Source organism: Miscanthus floridulus, chromosome 9 (assembly GCF_019320115.1).
Source record: "Miscanthus floridulus cultivar M001 chromosome 9, ASM1932011v1, whole genome shotgun sequence".
Lineage (NCBI taxonomy): Eukaryota > Viridiplantae > Streptophyta > Magnoliopsida > Poales > Poaceae > Miscanthus > Miscanthus floridulus.
The window spans coordinates 37,178,845-37,199,824 of NC_089588.1; the positions used below are offsets into that span (position 1 = coordinate 37,178,845).

At 44.2% G+C, this 20,980-nt stretch overlaps 1 protein-coding gene and 1 non-coding gene across 2 annotated transcripts; both read right to left on the reverse strand.

Moving 5' to 3' along the window:
• Positions 1-2,495: 2,495 nt before the first annotated feature.
• On the reverse strand, positions 2,496-2,634 carry LOC136484592 (small nucleolar RNA Z247). Its single transcript, XR_010766100.1, has one exon. It is a non-coding gene; the product is annotated as a small nucleolar RNA Z247 (small nucleolar RNA).
• Positions 2,635-7,001: 4,367 nt separating this feature from the next.
• Positions 7,002-13,409, reverse strand: LOC136483651 (transmembrane E3 ubiquitin-protein ligase FLY2-like). Its single transcript, XM_066480776.1, has 15 exons — positions 12,865-13,409; positions 12,203-12,272; positions 10,951-11,078; positions 10,483-10,598; positions 10,274-10,334; positions 9,971-10,034; positions 9,815-9,892; positions 9,510-9,667; positions 9,362-9,421; positions 9,164-9,257; positions 8,642-8,809; positions 7,805-8,133; positions 7,471-7,587; positions 7,262-7,394; positions 7,002-7,157 (listed from the first exon to the last, which is right to left on the reverse strand). Exons 1-14 carry the CDS (start codon positions 13,027-13,029, stop codon positions 7,293-7,295), a joined length of 1,710 nt encoding a protein of 569 aa, XP_066336873.1. The 5' UTR covers positions 13,030-13,409; the 3' UTR covers positions 7,002-7,157; positions 7,262-7,292.
• Positions 13,410-20,980: the final 7,571 nt, after the last annotated feature.

Genomic DNA, 20,980 nt, shown 5'->3' on the forward strand with positions numbered 1-20,980 from the left:
AGACAGAACAATACGAATAGTTGCAGCTTTAACAACTGGACTAAAAGTGTCCTCATAGTCAATTCCATATTGTTGCTTATACCCTTTGGCCACCAAGCAAGCTCTGTAACGATCAATGGATCCATCAGTTTTGTTTGATCTTATAAACCCATTTGCACCCAATGATATTTTTACCTTTTGGTGGAGAATGAGATGCCAAGTTTTGTTGTGCAGGAGAGCTTGGTGCTCAAGGGTCATGGCCGATACCCACTTTGGATCACTTTGTGCTTCTGTCACTGAGCTAGGTTCATGAGAGGAGAGGGTGGTGACAAGCTGACACCATCGCACAGTGCCATCGGTATAGACCTTTGGCTTGTTGATCCCTCGCTGAGACCTGGTGATCAGCCCTTGCAGTGTTGGCGCAGTGTCTGATGAGGAGGCCACGGGCGAAACCACAGACGACGACGGAGCAGCAGATCCCGCAGGCAGATCGGGCGGACCCCCACTCTCCGTCGGTGCAATCCATGCGGCACCATCAGAACTGGGCATAGACGATCCGCTCAGGAAAGGAGACGACATCGAAGACTGGTCGGCAAGCAGGACGGGCGCTGATCCCGCAGTAGATGCGCCGGCTGGATCAGCTGTTATGCCAGGGAGATCCACTTCGGGCATGCTGCTGTCCCCAGTGGGGAGGCACATGAAATGACGCCCAAAATCCGAGCTGCATGAGGGTGGCATTGCGCCAAGATTTGTTCCTGCAACATTTCAATCTCCAGCAAAAACTCGTGAAGTATTAGAAGGTAATGGAGAAAACAGCCCGGGCTCAGACATTTGTGCATCCCCAGTACTAGATGGATTGACTAGGACATCTGGAAGAAGTGCAAGTTCAGCTCGCAACCGTGCACTAGCGTTAGGATGGAGAGAAGTGAAAGGAAACACTTGTTCATCAAACGTGACATCCCTAGAGATGTAGACCCGCCCTTCTTTTGGATCTAAACATTTGAACCCTTTATGTTGGTTACTATAACCCAAAAACACGCATTGTTTCGAGCAAAAAGCAAGCTTCTTGGTGTTGTAGAGACGAAGGTGAGGCCAGCAAGCACACCCAAAGGTGTGGAGTAGGGTGTATTCAGGTTTTTTTCCAAAAAGACGATAGAAGGGTGTCTCATTGTGAATTACTCGTGACGGTAATCGATTAATCAAGAAAACAGCAGTTAGGAAGGCCTCATCCTAGAACTTGAGGGGCATCGAGGAATGTGCTAGGAGGGTGAGGCCAACCTCAACAGTGTGCCTATGTTTGCGCTCAGCTGATCCGTTTTGCTAGTGGGCGTGCGGGCAAGAAACACGATGCATGATGCCACCACGTTGGAAGAAAGAACTGAGAGCTTGGTATTCACCGCCCCAGTCTGTTTGGATGGAACGAATCTTTTTATCAAATTGTCTTTCGACAAGAGTTTGGAAATCCTAGAAGCACTGAAACACTTCAGATTTTTTTTGCAACAAATAAATCCAAACAAATTTAGTATGATCATCAATAAAGGACACATAATAGTTGTTGCGACCAACAGACGTGGGTGCTGGGCCCCATACATCACTGAAGACAAGATCAAAAGCACTATCAGAAATGGTGGATGATCTAGGATATGGCAATTGGTGGCTCTTGCCTTGCTGACAGGCGTCGCAAACATGACTTTTATTGGACTCTTGTGAAACTGGGAGCTGATGATGATGAACAACTTGTTGAACTACGGCGGCAGCAGGATGTCCTAGGCGATGATGCCACAAGGACATGGTGGGCTTGATGACTCCAAGGGCCTCTTTATTTGGCGACCGCACAGGATAAAGGCCATTCTCACATTGGCCTGTGAGGAGAGGTTTTCTCGTTGGCTGTTCCTTAACAACAAAATGATTTGGATGAAATTCAAGAAAAACATCATTGTCACGAGTAAAACGATTAACTGAAAGCAAGTTTTTGCTAGCATCAGGAACATGCAGAATATTTTTAAGATGAAGGTGTGTACGTGGGGAGCGCAAAATGCCATGACCAACATGACTGATTCTCATACCTGAGCCACTGGCAGTGTGCACTTGCTCACCACCGTGGTATTTGTCATGCACAGTGAGTCTATCCAACTCGCTTGTGATGTGATCAGTTGCTCCCGTATCCATGTACCAATTTGAGTCTACCCCATAGGAGGATGAGGTTGCTGATGATGCCAACTTCTGAGGCGGCGTATATGAGGTATCAAGCCTCTTGAAGCAGTCGAAGGCGGAGTGTCCTTCTTTGGTGCAGATCTGACAGAACATGCCCGATTGAAACGGGACGTGCCTGCCACTTCCACTGCGACCGCCACCGCCGCGGTTGTTGTAGTTGTTGTTGCCACGATTGTAGCTATCGCGACCGCCGCTGTTGCGACCTCCACCTCCGCGGTTTCCACCACCATAGTTGCGCCCTCCTCGGGACGCCAGATTTGCTGAAGACTGGTTTCCGCCGCCGCTACGCATCTCCAGACGCTGTTCGTGGCTGATGAGTTGAGCATAGAGCTCGGCGACGGTGATCGGCTCGATGCGTGCGGTGACCGCGGTCACTACGGGATCATAGTCGACGTCGAGGCCAGTGAGGATGAAGGACACCAGCTCCTCGTCTTCCAGCTTCCGGCCAGCGGATGTCATCTCGTCCGCAAGGCCCTTCATTTTGCTGTAATATTCAGCGATGGAGGATGTGCCCTTATTGGCGGTGGCGAGGGCCATCCTTGCGGAGATCACATGCGCACACGACTGTGAGGCGAACAATTTTTCAATGGCCGCCCACGCGCCCGCCACGGTGTCCTCACTGTTTACTTGTCCAAGGATCTCCTTGGACATGTTGGAGAACAGATAGTTTAGCACCATCTGATCTTTCGCCATCCATGCCTCAAACTCGGGGTTAGGCTTTGGTGGCTCCTTCGAATCTTCTTGTCCCTTTTCTCGGGGAAGGAACGGGGACGGCGCCTCCGCCCCCGGATGGATGAACATCGCAAGCTGCGATCCACGCAGTGCGGACAGGACCTGCGCATGCCATGGTGGGAAGTTCGCTCGGCTAAGCTTTTCGTTTGTGGGCAGGAAGGTGATGGGGAAGAATGCGGCTGGCGACGCAGAGGAAGATTGGAACGCCATCTTCAATAGTCCGGTGGGAAGAAGGCTCTGGTACCATGTAAAAATAGGGTTAACAAGGGTACCCTCCTGGGATCCTTGGTTGCATGTTATATAGATGGGAAAAGCCCCCACCATGGCAAGTTACATGAATTTAGGAATTCCAACAATCTATTCCTAATATATCTCAACTATCTATTTTGTTGTAACAAACATGCAAGGTATAACCGCAGCCTCTATACATGTGCTAGACCTTTCCTTCTAACAATAACGACTCACGAGCCACCCTCGAGGATTTGAAAAGAACTGCACGGATTCTCCTGGTTGTGAAAATGAATGTCCAACTCCTACCCTGATTTTAAAACAGAAATAATAACGGAAGTGCCAGGATGTGGGTCAGGATTTAAGCTTAAACTCAAAAGAAATTTAGGCGGCACTCGGATGTGAGCCGATTTTCGAAAATGCTTTGCGTTCCAAATAATTAAAAAACTCCTTTTTGCATTATTTACTAAAAAGAAATGCCCGAATCTAGCCGGACGCCGAAGCTACCAAAGGCCAAAAGCTGGTTTTGGTGGGTCACGTGCGAACGGGCTAGAGAGGGGGACAGCCAGGCAAGGAGCTGACGGATCGGCAGCGCGGGTGCGGCGCGGCACTCACGTGCGACGCGAGCCCAGTAGATACTAGAGAGGCCACAGCACAAGATCACGTTAAAAAAAGGCAAAAGTCCATTTTTCCTCCCTCATCTCTTGCAGTCGTCCGAATTTCCTCCCTCAACTACAAAACCAGGAATCTATCCTCCTTCATCTATAAAAACCGGTTATTTTTGCACCTTGGTTGGTTTCGCAGACTGTTTGTGCCTACGTGGACCGCTGAATCTATCCTCCTTCATCTATAAAACCGGTTATTTTTGCACCTTGGTTGGTTTCGCAGACTGTTTGTGCCTACGTGGACCGCCGACACGGCAACCACGCTGACGCTGTTTCAAAGGATGCGGCCAGCGGCCGAGTGAAACCCTAGGCCATTCCCGTCGCTCCTTTCCTCTCTCTCTCTCTCTCCTCTCTAGTAAGACGGTGACGACGACGGAGAAGAAAGATTCCCAGTAGAGGTGGTGGCACTGAGGTTCCCTACCGCGACGACACTAGATCCCGTCAGTGGGCAGGCCACGACGCTGGGATCTAAAGACAGCGGAGAGGTTAAGCCAACTAATCCCCAAATCTTTAGATTTTATATTCTGATGCTTTGGAATTGGTGTGTACTGTAAGGTTAAGAATATGTTGGGGGCTTAGTTAGGGGTTTGTTTATTCGATTGCCTAGGGCACACGGTTGATTTGGAGGCTAGTTTATTAACACAGTTGCTTAGTTTATTACTTGTGCTGCATAGTTGAGATCCAAGTGATTTGAGTGTAGGATGTACTTATGTATCGGGAGTTGGTTATGTCAATGAGTTTTTAATTAAGTAGATGCATGTTCTAAGCACCTGATTGAAGTGCATTCTACTTGCAGTGTGGACATGGATGTTTTAAGCACCCTTGTTGTGAGGTTCCATTTTAATGGTCAATTTGTCAAAATTGGTAACAGATTGGACTATTTTGGTGGATTGGAGGCAATGTCTCACATTGAGAGGGATAAAGTGTCTTTGCCAGAGGTTGTTGGTCATCTAAAAGATCACTGCACTATATCAGAGGGGGCTTTGCTGCACTGGTTATTCCCCTGGTAAAGAACTTGATAGTGGACTTCGTGTTCTATTGGACGACAATGCTTGCATTCAAATGTCAGATGCTATCGAAAAAGATTGGTGGCTGATATATATGTTGAGGATCCACCAGCAAGATGAGGCTGCAAATGAAGAGTACTACTCAGAAAAAGCTAAGAACAAGGCGCATGAGGAAGAAGAGTCAAGTGCAGACAGTGACTACATGCATGGAGACTCCTGCTCTCTGAAGACGATGATGAAGCTGCAGAAATTATCAAAAAGTTCAGGGATTTAAAAAGAAGATGAAGGAGGGACAAAGTGCAACACTAGATGATGTGGTGCTGAAAGGCTCAACTGGTATTGCCTTGCCGGCTTTGAAATTATTAAAGATGGGGTATGGTACTCCATATGTAAAGAGCAGTGAAGAAGAAGCCTCTGAAGTGAAGCTCATAGTGAGGGAGAATTAATAAGAAACAATGATGGCCTACCAAGGTTTAAGAAGAGCCCAAGTACTCCAATTTTCTCCTTGGGCATGAAGTTCAGAAGCAAACAACAATTTAAGAAGGCAATAATTAGATATGGCTTTGCTGAGAGGAAATGTATCAAATTCGTAAAGGATGAGCCAACAAGAGTGAGGGCAAAGTGTGAATGGAAGCACTGGCCATGGGTCATTTTGTTATCAACCAACACTAGGACTGAGAGCTGGCAGATTGTCACATTTAATGAATTCCACACATGTCCTCCTAGGAGGGACAACAGGTTGGTTACTGCTAGAAGGATTGCAGAGAGGTATGAGAAGTTCATAATGGCCAATCCTACATGGAATTATGGAAGCATTGAAGCAGACTGTGCAAGAAGAGATGTTTGCAGATGTTAACATTGCTAAGCTCAAGAGAGCAAAGGCCATGGTCATGCAGAAGGTATTAGACTCCACAAAAGGACAGTACCCAGAGACTGTATGACTACTAGGATGAGCTACTGAGAAGTAATCCTGGCAGCACTGTCATAGTGGTAAAAGAACCACATGTGGAGCCTCCAACTTTCAAAGAATGTTCATTACCATATTTCAGTAAAACACAAACACCATATTCTCTTCACAGATATAATGTGCCAAACAATACATCAGTACTACACATTACATTAGAGATTAACATTACATTATGGGGTACCCAATCTAGACAGCATTTCTCTTCCTTCTACACTAACCTCATACCAACTACTACCATGACTAGTCCCAATAACCACCAGAAAACAACACAAGCCTCTGCATCTCCATCTTCACTTTAGCAAGGGAGGCAACACGTTCTTCATCCTTAGCTAATAAGCGTGCATTCTCTGTTTTCGCTTGCTCAAGCTGCTTCCCGACAGCAGCAAGAAGCGTGCATTCTCTGTTTTCTCTTGCTCAAGCTGGTTCCCGACAGCAGCAAGATCTTGCTGTAAATTGCCCCTCTCCCTTTTTAGATTCCACACGGCATCACGCAAATCGACTAGAAGATCTCGTACAAAATCATCATGCGGAGGTTCATACCACCCACGGAAGGAACATCCACCACTCTGTGTAGAAAATTTTCCCAAATTACCATCCAAACCCAGAAATTGGCAACCAAAATCAAGGATTCAGAACACCATCAATTCAACATTCACTCACCCGAGCACGATAGCACTTGAAATACCTACAGCCTAGATTATCGTCGCTCCATGAGATCCAGCGAGTAGCCTTCTGCCTGCAGTAGCACAGCACCGCTGGCTCGTAGGCGAGAGGACCGACCGGTAGGGTATCGGCGACTGCCGTACGCCTCCATCGCGGGTAACAATGAGATGCGGTCCTGCGGGTAAGGCCGACAGGGTAAATGGCAACGAGATGCGCCCGTGCCTCCGGTTCGTCCGTATCCAACTACAACTGCCAAATGAAGCTGGGAAAAAATAGAAGTGACCCAAGTGCTGAACTGCCCGTCACTCTGCACGTCTCGTACCTGAAACACGTCAGGTCGAACACCAGATAGAACAAACTGGGTCAGCAGCGTGACTCCAGGGCAGAAAAAGGCTCTGCTCATTGTGTAGAATGAGGAATGCGTCCACCAAATCAAGAATGCACATCTGGAACTCTTTCAGTGTTAACAGCCTTTGTACAACGCTCAGACCAAAACGCAGGGCCGAAATACTGGTAGCAGGCAAAGGCATGCAACAGTGAAAAACCGCATAGGCGGGGAAGGACGATTTCTCCGTGGGATGCTTGATACAATAGTTTGTACAACACAAGACCTCTAGAAATCAATAGCATAGAACTTTTCTACAGTTATGTTGATAGCTTTCATACGGTTGCAGCCTCACCTTGTTGTACCTCAGTTCCCACCTATAAACATCAACGTACACAATAAATGGAGGGCACGGAAACTAGATTTTCTGGGGGGAAAGGTACAGGATGTCATGATCCCTTGTATAAGCTGAGCTACCTACCTCTTGTTAACTATATGGTACAAAGCCTCATCTAAGCTGGCGGTAGGGAGCGCCTGCAAGTTGGGCACTCCATCTTGATGTCCATCCAACGTTGTAAACAGCCTGAGTGAAATATATGCTCGCAAGGCGCCACCTGTGGGAGGGAGGACGGTGAGTAACCAGTAAAAGCTGCCTGCAAAGTGAAATGCCAAAAATATTGCACAATTTACCATGTATTCACTTGTTCTTTGGGTAAGGTCGATTGTAGTCATGCAAATAACACAATCGATGGGCTGATTCGTGCTATCCTCTACCTTCCTGTGGTAGCAGTATTTCTCAGGCAGTATCTGAAAAAAGTAGAAAGTGGACACAATAGATTACTTCTAAAAACTGATACTAATAAAATACACTATGAACATCAATATAAGGAACAGCTCGATACAGCAGTGGCAACCTAAACAGCTTTCGAAGGAACAGATTAGCTGCATGAATGGCAACTAAAATGCATCTATGATACAGCAGAACACAATGCATGCGCGATGGTAAACCTTATATAGTTAATACCTGGCGAGGAATAAAGCAGCGAGAACCAAGATAGTGCTGAAGCAGAAGCACTGCTGCTTGGATACCCATGAATACTGTAACAGCTATGCACCATTTCTTGTCGGGCTCAATGCGCATGAAGTTACTAGGGCATCCAAATATGTACAATGGAAGAGCAAGGCGGGTAACTGTCATGCCTAAAATATATTGCGGGTGCAGAGGTTTTCTTGTGTCCCTGATGACATTTGTGATAATTTGAGGTACCCAAAAGGAGTACATCAGGAGAAGAAGTGGGCGTAAGAAATTGTGCAGCTCATACATTAGAAGGATTCCTCCCAAAAGAATGCCATCTACAGAGCACAAAGCAAATTAAAGAATACCTTAAAGTTGGATAAGAAAAAGGTAAAAATTTGTACCGTATGTGGAAGATGCAAACAAGCTCACATCTCTTGAAATAATGACATACTACTATAAGTTCTTTCAAGTGTTTTTTTTCCCTTGGTGGGGAGGGGGTAAGATATCTTGTATCAAGTTAACAAAGGAAATGAACACTCTAAAAGCTCTAACAGAATATCCAGGTTTCCATTTATAGCAAGCACCAAGTACTTCACCTACCAACTAAAACATGGGTAAATGTGATTTACATGCAGCAGGTAAGGGGGCAACAAAGGTATGCTGTAGACAAGAACCAGCTAACAGGGGAAAGGTCAGATTGATTGCACATGTAAGTTCTAATAGAAACAAATATATGGCAAGAAGCATGCCACCACTCTGTATGCAAACTATGTTGATTAGGATTCATTCCAATCGGCGTGATTCTTAGTGAAAAGAAACCAAATGAGCATAGTTACTACTTACAAAAGCGGCTGTAAAGTACAGACAGCTCTCGCCTCATTATCTCCCAACCTTCTCCACTGTTTAAAGGCCTACTTGCTTTCCATATGGCGAGAAGGTACCTCATTTCAAAAATAGAAAATACAACAAATTTGAAGAATGCAGCCGTTGCGAAGGCGTTAAAGATTGACTCTGTAGAAAGTTAACACATAAGAGTGTTATTCGAGTCAATTATAATCACAATGCAGAAGTGGTAATAAAAGTTAAGCAGGCCAATACTCCCTCCATGTCCCAATATAGTTCACTTTAGCTTTGTCCTATGCCAAATTTCTCTAACTTTGACCAGTTTTTTAGAATAATGCATTGAGTGACTGACCAGAAGGGAACTGAACATTGAAGAAAATATAACCAAATACAGACCACAAAGGCACAAATTCTTGAACAAAAAAAAAACTGAAATCCTACTTGGTCATGTTTTAGTTTATTAGCAGATGTTACAAGTCAGAGAACAGAGCACAAACAAATTATGCAAGTAACAGTACTCACCAACCAATATCCCAGCAGTCAGGTGAAGTAGACAGAGATATGCATCCATGATAGCTTGTTGGCCAATCATTAAAATAGAAACCTTAGCAGCTCCCTGTAAGCAATACATAAGCAACCCAAGCAAATGAGCTTGGAAGCCATGTAATGCAAGTGGTTTTGTTTTACTAAATGTTTCACAAAGGGAAAAGAAGTGCTTACGGATTGAGTGTTGCTATGCTCCATTTGTCTAATCAGCAGCAAAATTTGAAGGAAAGAGATCTACCATACCCTAGTTAAGGAATTCACAGACTGGACAGACCAATAAAGATAAAATCAACATAAAAAAAAAAACAGCCACAGAGGATACAAAAGTGACCATCAGTGTGTAGCTAACTGCTTTGTTGTAATAAACTTCAACATTCAAAGAAGTTGCATTCAATAAGATAGGAGAGAAGCATTCCCCATCATCATCGACAGCTGGACTCTCCACCAAACCCTCCAAACGGTACTTCTCGTGTTCTCCATCTAGTTAAACAATAAGTTTTTACAAAAGCACATACTGTTTCAGCTGTAACTGAATATGAGGAAATTACCAACTAACAGTTTAGTATTGCCACATGTAAATTATGATGAAACACAACAAATTGATTGTGGAATAAAGGAATTACATACCATTTGGGTTAGATGACACACGAACAACCTTAGCAGCTATTTCTGTGTTGCAATGTTTCTCCATGTCATATGTGAGAGCTGGTGAGGTGGAAATAACACACATAAAAAATTGCAGGAGGCGATATATAGTATTTGAGTGTACAATTTGAATCTTACAATTCTTCCTTTGGTTCTTCTCTTCAGAAGATTCTTGGAACACTTGTGAGGAGAAAATCCGCAGCTGTTACAAATCAACCAGGTAAAGTATATTTCATAAACATGCTCATTAATTATAAGAGATCTTCTGGGTACTAGATAAATGCACATTTGATTTGAAGACAACTTAGACAAAGGTATGATGGATACCAAGAAGCTTGTGAAAACTCAGGAAGCAAAAAACAGAATTTTGAACGATACATTATGAAATAATATCCATGTACTACTCATCAAAAACAAAACAAGCTAAATTTGTGAGCTTACCAAATGGTATGGATTTGACAAAAAGTAATCCTCTTCCTGAAGTGGTTCACCATCTGCACCACTAAAAAGTAAAAAGGACAAAATAAAGTTTCACTAGGTCATACAACAAAAGGAGGGCATCTAAAATATTTATATTTAACAAGAAACTTTCCACGGGAGAATGAAATTCAAACAGACCTTCAGTTACAAAGAGAAAATAAGGCAGTTACCTGTTTGCTACCATGCGGAGTTGTCTAAAAGGCCATATGTACACTCCTTCTAACCTTATTTGAGCCACTCCACCATCGTGGGCATTGTCAATGACATCATGGAATGTAATTGAACCCTGTCCATGTAAGGAAAGTAATCAGTGAGTACAGCATACTGAGGAAAAGGATCAATCTTGCAACAACATCCATAATCATAGTTAGCTCAAGGGTTGGTCATTAAAAAGTGTCATTTTATTTACTATAACCCTAAACAAGAGCAACCTCTGCATACAAACTAGGCTTGCAATAGCATTCTTGATTACAGTTAACTCAGGTTGAAAATGAAACAAACACCTGATTTCTTTCATGTGGGCTTAACTAGAATGACAAAAGAAAAGCAAGTATGGCCAAGGCACAACACTTGGTTCATGTGATAGTTTTTTTTTTTTTTCAAAACTAATATAGTAATAAGAAAGGAGCTCGATCTACCTGAACATAATGCACCCCACTTATCTTTGTTGGAGTGCTCAACAATTCAAGAACTGAGTCACCTTTAGATTCCACAAACTCAAGAAACCTAGATGAACCATTTGTGGCACCAGCAAAGGTCCAGCTCCCTAGACCATAAAATGGTTATGTTAGTACACAAATTTTTTGAACCAGTGTTATACACAAATTGAAGTGATACTGACACAAAAACAGTAGTAATCAATATATAGCAAAGCAATAATAGGGTACACTCAGGGGAGGAGGGGCACAGTTGTGTATGTTTTATTAAGGTTATTTCAAGACTATGGTGATTGAGCCAGTGCACTTAACATTGGATCACATAATATATATATATATATATATATATATATATATATATATATATATATATATATATATATATATATATATATATATATATATATATATATTTGATTCATAAATATTCACACGACTACTTTTACTGGGAGTGACCATGGCTTCAATCTTTCTCTGAAGTCATTACAGCATATGAGCATAATATTGAAGAAAATGTTAAAGATTCCAATATGTGTACTGTAGGACATAGCAGCAATAAATGGACCCTAAGAACAAGACATCTCTAGAGTCTCAGCAATATTATCTGCAAACATGAGGAACACATTAGGCACAAGGACGTCTCTAAACAATATTGACAGAAAAAATAAAGAAACCACACAATTTTGGAAATATGGTAGTGGTACTAAGAGTAAGATTTGATGCCACTCAGTTGTCTGGAATAGCACAATAAAATAAATATCATTTGGTTTCTTAAGAATAAAATCAGTAATGCCAAAAGAAAAGACATCCCAGATAATAGAATTTCAAAGACTGCAAAAGTGAACTCTTAAGAATTAAAGGACATACTCCAATGCTTTAAATGGTATATCTGACTATTTGTCTGCCAGCCAACTCTTTTGATGGCCCTTTGCTGGGTTTTCATCTATAGTCTTACCCTAACTAACTTGGATTTGTCTACCAGCCAACATGGCATATCTAAACCTGAAGGCAGGTAATCATCCTAATTTATGCAGTTCAAAAACAATGGTCATTCATATTGAGTAATGAACAGAAACATAAGCTAACAAAACACAATTTTAAGAGAAAGGGAAACCAAAGCTAATACTCAAAAAACAAGTATCGCATAACCATCACAGGACTATGGAAATAACAGAGGTTACCTTTATACGTTCCCGTAATATTCCATGAATATGGGCGAAATAACAGAGGTTACCTTTATACGTTCCCGTAATATTCCATGAATATGGGCCTATATCGTTCTCATCCCTTTTGAAGAAGGCATGCTGCACAAACACACAGATTAGCAACTAGCTAAGTCACAAACATACCAATAGAGTTAAAAGTTCAAGAGCAATAGATGCTAGTACTAGTTATCTCAGGGCTACAATCAGCTAGCATCCCTGCCATTAACAACCAAAGACTACCAACTAGAGCTGGCATTCAACTATCTCCTACCCATCATTCAAAAGTAGAAATGGCATGAGCGATTGGGTACTCCTAACTCCCTAGACTCTTTACAAGCACTTGGGTCTTACAGTCAAGTGAACCCACAGCATAGGCAGTTCAAATGACTATTTGGATTATATGCACTAAGTTGATTCCCAAACAAACTTCGACTCGAAACAGCCAATTCCTATTCGTAGCCATCCAACCGCAGGCCATGGGAACAGTCTCCAGTGCAAGTCCACAAAATGAAACCCACCATCATCACAGAATTAAGTCAAAACCAACCATATTCCAAATATCGTCCAATCCGATCGCCGAGCCTTAAGCTCTCAATTCGCTAATTTCACATAAACTCCCTTGCACGTTATATACAAAAAAAATGGGGGAAAGGGCTTCCAACCCATCAAAGTCCCGCAGCACCAGTCTCACCTCATCGCCCCACGAACCGGCCGAGGCGGCGGCTCCGACGGACGCGACGCGCTCCCGGAGCGGCCGCAGCGCCGCGGCCAGAGGCGGGGCCAGGGCGATGCCGACCAGCACGAGCCCTACCACAGCGGCCCTGATCACGACGCCGCTTCCGGCGGCGGGCCCCATCTATCTCCTCCCGATATACAGCACGAGCGCGCGCAGCCCTCACGCCGACGCGGGGGCCACCATATGGGCCCGCAGCAAGAGGCAAGGCAACTGCTCTTCGGGCGGCGGCGGCGCGGGGGTGGTGGTGATTGGGTTCTGTGGAGCGCTAAACCTAGGACGGGGACGGAGGAGCATGCGGAGGAGGGGAACGAGCGAGAAGGGGAGAGGGTCAAACGGGCCGGTGGAGGGGTGGGGGGAGGCGACGGCGGAGGTGAGGTGAGGCAACGAGGGGAGGACGGACTTTTGTTTCGGCAGACGGACGCCAAGCAACGAGGCAAACGCTTCCGCGTGGGGAATTTCCGCCTTCCGCCCTTCCGTGTGGTGGGGGGTGGTTGGTGCTGGGGGCGGCGGGGCTGGACTTTGGAGACGATGGGCGGGAGTGAGAGCATCTCGGGGCCCGCCTGTCTGCGACAGTGGTACTGGTAGGCTCCGTGAGGTTGGGCCTGTCATTTTATGGACATTCGAAAGTGTTCCCCAGCGCACTTGCACGACTGTGCTATTATTCTTCGGCATGCACACTCCTTATCCGAAAAAAAATTAAGCAGACTTTCCTTTTCTAGTAAGCTGCTACCGCTGCTTTTACTACCTGTTTAGTTCCAAGGAAGTTGGAATTTTAGACTAATGTAGTACTTTCGTTTTATTTGATAATTAGTGTTTAAACATAGATTAATTAGGTTCAAAATGTTCGTCACGTAATTTCCCACCAAACTGTGCAATTAGTTTTTTTTTCATCTATATTTAATGCTCTATGCATAAGTCGTAAACATTCGATGTGACAGGTACTGTAGTACTTTTTGAGATTTTGGGTGGAACTGAACACGCGTTTAATGGCAAATCTACAACTGCTACTGTCGCACCAGAGCACGGGTCGGATGTTTCTAGCAGTCGTGGCGGTCCCATGGTAGCGAGTAGGTAGCGAGGAAGCTCGCGCCTTTTGAACAATCGGTGGATAACAAATCTGCGTGAATGAGTTGGTCCCACCTCGTGGATGGAAATTACGGAGGTCGAACGCCGGAACCGCATGGCAGCGTAAGCCCAAGAATAAAAATCAACGGTAGATTGGATGTGCATGCGAGGTCGCTAGATCGTGCGCGACCGTAAAGAAGCATTAGGGTAAAAGAATAACATTTACTGCATGATTTCTCATTGGATTAAAAAATGTTTTTATTTTTAATACCTGTTTTAAGTTTTTAAAATATCTTTAGACGTAGTTGGTGTTTTTCACCATCCCTAAAAATTGAATTATAGATGGTTGTATTTCCGTTCCTAGAGAATTTTTAGAGACTCTTGAATAGAACCGGTTACTACAGCTCATGATGACCTAGCCTTTGACGAGGATGAAGTCTTAGCAAACATAACTGCCTAGGAAATTCCTTGTGTGTCATTAAAAAGATCGTAATGTTTTGTGTGTCTCTAAAAAAGTTCAGCGGTCTTCAGCGCCACTGCTTCAACTTTCTTGTGCCCTCTATGCCACTGCTGTCAGTTTGGGCTCTAACGCCGTCAAACCGCAGGTGTGAAAAGTCGAAAATACCCTTAAGTCTAAATATGCCATTAATTTTTTTGAGCATCTTAACGACTTCAAATGAAAAAAAACTCAAAACTAGAAAGTTGTAGATCTCGTCGAGATCTATAATTTTCATATAAAATTATCTTCATTTAATTCCGCAAAAAAAGACATGATTTTTCTAAGATATATTAATCATATCAAATCATATTTTTTGCGGAATTAAATGAAGATATTTTTATATAAAAAATATAGATCTCGACGAGATCTACAACTTTCTAGTTTTGAGTTTTTTCATTTGAAGTCGTTAAGATGCTAAAAAAAATTAATGACATATTTATACTTAAGGGTATTTTTGATTTTTCACACCTGCAGTTTAACGGCGTTAGAGGCCAAACTGACGGCAGTGGCATGGAGGGCATAAAAAATTAGAGCAATGACGCTGAAGACCGCTGAACTTTTCTAAGGGCACACAGGACATTACGATCTTTTTTTAATGACACAGAAGGAATTCCCCCTGACTACTTTCAGGAATCCCTAGCCTCTGAGCACCTTCCACTACTGTTCATTAGTGTTTAGTTTTTCTTTTTCTTCGTTTTTTCTCCTCCAGGCTTCGGGCGCTGTTTGGTGCTATTCAACTTTTCTTTCCCCGCCTACACGCGCAGCGGAGCGCGCGCCATCTACCTAGTGTCATGTTCATGACTCCTCCTTTGTGAGTTTCTACCCTCTTCAACTAAGCAAAGGCCCTCTTTGGAAGACTGAATTTCACAAGTTCTCATTGGGAGTTACATTGTTTCTGTGAAGTTTCTTATCCAAGACAAAGGGGGAAAACTACTGCATAACAACTATGTGGTGTTACAATCTCCGTCCCCAAAAGAATGCAGCTATAGTTTTGTTTTTAGTCAAACTATTTTTTAGTTTAACTAAATTTATAGAAAATAACATCAACATTTACTCTAGATAGATATAAATGTTTTAGATATATTTTATTTAAGAAGACTATGCCTGAGTTGTATTCTTTTTGTGATGAATGTACTATCATCTACTTGTTCTATCTAGGTTGGGGAGAGAAAAAAATAAGTTGCAAACTATTGTTTACTCCCTCCGTCCCATAGCAAGAGTCATTCTAACCTTCTATAGTTGTTTCAAATTATTTTCCATTTTCACTTACCAATACACTTTTCTCTTTTTCCAATACATTTCTCCTCTCGTTTTTTACTATACCTTTTTTCACTCCTCTTAATTTCATGTCTAGAACTAAAATGAAAATTACTATGAGATCAGGACTGAGAGAGTACGCAGCCAAGCAGTAACAAAGCAGGGAGGAATCTCTCCCGCCCATGCTTGCAAAGTTGGGAATCGGTAAAACCTAAAATTGGAAATCGCTAAGTTTTTATGTAACTTGTGCAGCTAAGCCCTTGAGAAAATTCATAGGAAGCTTAACACCACAGCACATCTGCACATGTCCTAGCCAATAGCCACCGAGGCCTTTAGCTTCGCAAATAGGACTCACTTTGATTTATCAGCTTCCTGCACCAATCCAACACATGTAAACAGATGTCCCTCTTTGACAGCTTTGAGCTCTGTAATTGGTGATTGTTTCACCATCATTGCGGTATCTTGCCGCTAATAAATTTGTTTTTCAAAAAAAAAAAACTAACGCCATTCCTTGACAGACTGAGGAAGACATCACAGTGTACCGTACTCCCTCCGTCATATATTAAGTGTTATTTTAGATCTAGGCACAAAATTAAGCAGAGGTGAAAAAGATATGGTACACATGAAACGGCAAAGAAGAGGAATAGAAATAGAGATGTTTTGAGAGAATAGAAAGGTGTACGAAAAGTGATAATAGTAATTTATGAGACAAAATTCAAATGCTAGAATGACACTGCTTGTGGGGGGACCAAGGGAATATGTATAATAACTTTCTTGTTTTCAGGAGCGGATCTAGCGGTGGGGCGGGTGGGGCTCAAGCCCCTCCTACCATCTTCATGACAATGGAGCCCCTCCTTGAATCCCTCCTAATTTTTGTAGATATGAAAGAGAGAAAGAAGAGGCTCTATACGTTGAAGATGACTTCAGCCTTTTTTCCATTAAATCCTAGATCCGCCGTCACTTGTGTTCTAAGTAAACACAACGTGACGGGGATTTTGTTTTAAATCTATGGACTTTTCTCTTATAAAGGTTGCGCTGTCAGTGACTGATGAAAAACTGAAAATGAAACAGATATTTCTGACCATCTATTGGTCCGAAGGGTTTTGTATATTAGCACTGCTACATAGAAATTTTGGGAAATGCCCTCTCTTTCAACAACGATTTGAGAGGCCTTAAAAAAGATAGCTACTATTAGAGCAACTCCAAGAAAACTCTCTAAACCATTTCTAATTGTTAGGAATATAGATTTCAATAAAAATACTCTCCAACAAACTCTTTAGTTGGTTATCAAAATATAGTCATATTCTATTTTGGATTTCTTGCTTGCCAAATATAGAAAATAGAATGGCACTCTAGAGTGCAAATAAAATATAGAAAAATTATTAGAGAGTGAAAAGATATATAAAATAATTTTTATACAAATGACGTTTTTCAAATGATGATTTAGAGAGTGAGCTTTAGAAAAACTCTTGGAGATGCTCTTAGCAACCGCCTCTATAAATTGCCCTTAGATATAAAATCCCTTAGACATAAATGCTGAGAAAATGAAAAGTAGCTGGAGCCCGAATTTTTTATTTTTTAGCCCTTTTTTTAAACAAATTCACAAATATACCCCTCGAGGTATGTTTTCAAAATCTGGACCCTTAGCTCGGCGCCATCGTTGGTGGCGCCGAGCTTACACGTCTCGGCGCCATAGATTTTGGCGTCGAGGTCTTGGGCTTGGCGCAGACGTGGCGGTGACCTTGGCAGACACCTCGGCGCCGAGCCTTGTCTTACATATGGGCCCCTCTCTTCCTTTCTCTCGCTTCCTCCCTCTCTACCGCGCCCGCGCCACCGCGCCGTCAGCGTTGCCGTCCCACCACGCCTGCGCCGCGCCCACGCCCGTGCTCGCGCCGCGCCACGTTTGCCTGCGTTCTCTTCTCCGACGCCATGGGTGACACTACGTCGTTGATGTGGGTCCATTGCCCTCAGTGACTGGGACCAGACGGGTCAGTACAGCTGTGGCAGAAACCGCCCGAAATAGCATACTTACGGAGGCGCTCGTCTTCCACCAGACACTAAGCACCCCGAAAGCAAGCTACAGCGAGCGGTGTCCGTCAGGCACACCCCGAGGGAGAGAACCCGAAAGATCCACATTTTCCCAAGGATCCAATAATGAGAACGAGTTACAACACAAGTACATTTCATACATTAGAGTTTCTTAAAAAGTACATTATCACAATTCCAAATACCAGAGTGTGGAATGATAACAACGGAATTTAAAAATGACATCTAGCGTTAAGGGGCGAGGATTCCGTCTGAGCCCACCAGAAGAATCCTCCACACAGGTACTCTTTAAGCATCACCGGCAAACAGGGGTAAATAAACCCTGAGTACACAATGTACTCGCAAGACTTATCCGACTAGTGGGAATAATTTTCCGACTCCAAGGGAATATGATAGGCTTGATGGGTTGCTGGTTCTCTTTAGCAGAAAGCAATACTAATAGTGAGTCCTTATTTATGTATTATTATTATCAGTCGTATTAGTTATCCTCTAGTCAGTCTATATAAGCACATGTTCTACTTTCAAGCAAGGGTTGAGCAATCAGTTATATTTCTTCTTCTTTCTCTTACTTTTAGTTCTTACTACGGTGCTAAACCATAGACAAGTCGTACCGGATCGCCTGGTGATTCGTGAATCAATGTGCCTAGCTGGATGCCCCGAAAACACAACGCCCTGCTTGTACCCCAGGTACAAGCAGGACTAACCCACCACTCTCCTATCCCGGGTGTCCAGGTCCCCTCTAAACTTGGACTCCAAGCCCCCACTCCTGAGTCCCGGACTCAATGTGGTGCAAGGACCTCCACCACCTCCTCTTCCCATCAGTTGGTCTGGAAAGAGCTGGATCCGCGATAAGAGAGCAGCAAGCCTTCCCTGCGCCTATACCCAAATATGGCGCTCGAGATAATAATCTATGACTTGCCTAGAGTCATATGCCAATGACCGGTCCTTAATCGACACGGACAGGGAAAAAGTGTAACCAAGTCATGCCCTGTTGGACCATAGGACACAACCCTTTACACCACCAGTACCCAAATCCATATCCCCGCTCGGTCAACCGTTTTTCCTTTCCACCATTATAATCATGATTGTTCATATTTATTACCTATTTGTGAGTAACGGTAGGTTACTCACGCTACCGATATTCTGAGCATAGCAGCTACTCGACCTGTACTAGTAGGACTCATGGGTAGGTATGTTTTATGTAGGTAGTTGTCCCATAAAATGCCTATAACTTAAATGCACATCATATATATATATATATTCAGTGATATAAAAACATGGGTTATGCATCGGGGCTTGCCTTACGAAGGCGCCGGGTCAGCAGGGTCAGCACTTACAGGCTCCTAAGTTTCCTCCTGTGCAAAGATCTCCTCCTCGTACTCCTGATCACCTCGTCGTACTCCGATTTGCTGACGGGCACGAAGTCTACCAGTTCGTGATCTACATGAAATGATGATGCAATGTTTAATAATATAACAACAGGAGCTCTTAAAATAGAAGTACACGATTTAACTACTAAGCTAGTGCTATCGACCACGGTGCTAAATTATCTATTGCTATCGACAACAAGTATCAAATAAGGCATTCATCGTTATTCCAGCAACTATCGGTATTTTTACTCCTAACGCCGATTTACGCTATATACCAATAAACAAGGGTAATAGCTACTTTATTTAACAACACCTTCTAATGCTACAAAATTTACAGCGAGCACATAACATCCTCGGGAACCTACTGTAAACTTTTCAAGGCTAAAACTATTACCGATTTGCCACAAGAATTCCTATAAATATTAATCTACATAATACTAAGCTTTCTAATTAGAATTTATGAGCCTATGATCATAACCGCTAACTATGAACTAACTATACTAACAGATAGATGTTATTTTGTGAACCTAACAAAATTAGTCTCACTATTTTTGGACAACTACGTAATTTACTACGATTTATCGAAGTTCAATTCACAACCAAAATAAATAAACATGTCTATTCTCTGGAAATTAAGAAACCGAAACCTGGCTTCACGGCCCAACACGTGTGGCCTAGCCGCCCTGGCGCGAAGCGCAGCGCGGCCCACACATGCGCGCGGGCCTAGCCGGCCAACGGCCCCGACGGGAGAGGCCCACGCGTGATGGCAAATATGCACGGACACCCCCGAAGTGCTATGTAATCACAGCAAGCTCTAGGACACTATTCCACCAGTCTAAGTTTTTTCAGCTACGCCCTCCGATCTTGTCCTCCCACTGACGACACCCCTGCGGCCACCCACGCGCACCACGCGTGGCGGGGCTGGCACCGGCGACCCACGCCGGCCACCTCAGTCCTCCTCCTCCCCAACCAACAAGCGAATCTCACCTAGGCGCAAATGCGAAGTGTAGGGCAGAGGAAACGCCACTGGGACACAGCAGCGGGGTCAGACCACGATGCGGGCAACCTGAGTCACAGCGATGCTGTTCGGTGAACGTCAGCAAGGCCAGGACCCAAAGAAGTAGCTAGCGAGCTCCAGCGACTCACCATAGAACCTTACGACGCGTTGTCTTGTCCGAAGATGGCATGAGCCGAGCTGGCCACGTGCGCGCGAGGTGGTGCGGTGGTGCACGGTGATGGCACGGCTGTGCCAGCGACTGCTATACGATGGCAGGGCTTAGGCTATGGTGAGCATGGTGATGACCAGCTGGAGGAGGGGCTAGGAGAGCAAGGAATTAGGACATGATGCTTTGGTTGCGTGGCTAGCCGACGGCGCGTGTCCGTCCAGTCTTATGGACCCGGGGCGCGGCGATTTGAAATTGGAGCACAGGACGGTGAGAACTGCGCGGGTGGGTGTAGGCTAGATAATCAGATGCCTAGCGGGGCTGCAGGCGAGACCAATCGAGGTACGATACTGTCACTATGGCGAATTTGAAGAAACCGCCCCGGCGGCCATGGAGACAGTGGAGGCAGTGGAGTCCTGGCGTGGCTTGGCACGGAGCGGCCACGGCTGTCAACGCAACAAGCCAGCCCGTACCATGATGGGGGACAGCGGGACATGACCCTAGGTGCCAGTCCGCACGGCCACGGCTGCAAGCCGACGAGGCTCAGCACAGTGACGCCAAAAGTGGCTTTGTCGACCTCTTCTGAAACTTACGCGAATGATGTCGAATCGAACGATTTCGCGTCGAATTCCAAATCCGACCTACGGGATATACTAGCGAGTTGTCCTTGT

Coding starts and splice junctions, on each gene's coding strand:
- LOC136483651 (XM_066480776.1), bottom strand. CDS start 13,029: ATGGGGCCCGCCGCCGGAAGCGGCGTCGTGATCAGGGCCGCTGTGGTA. Junction 12,273..12,864: donor CCGGTTCGTGGGGCGATGAG/GTGAGACTGGTG, acceptor GTGTTTGTGCAG/CATGCCTTCTTCAAAAGGGA. Junction 9,258..9,361: donor AGCATAGCAACACTCAATCC/GTAAGCACTTCT, acceptor TATTGCTTACAG/GGAGCTGCTAAGGTTTCTAT.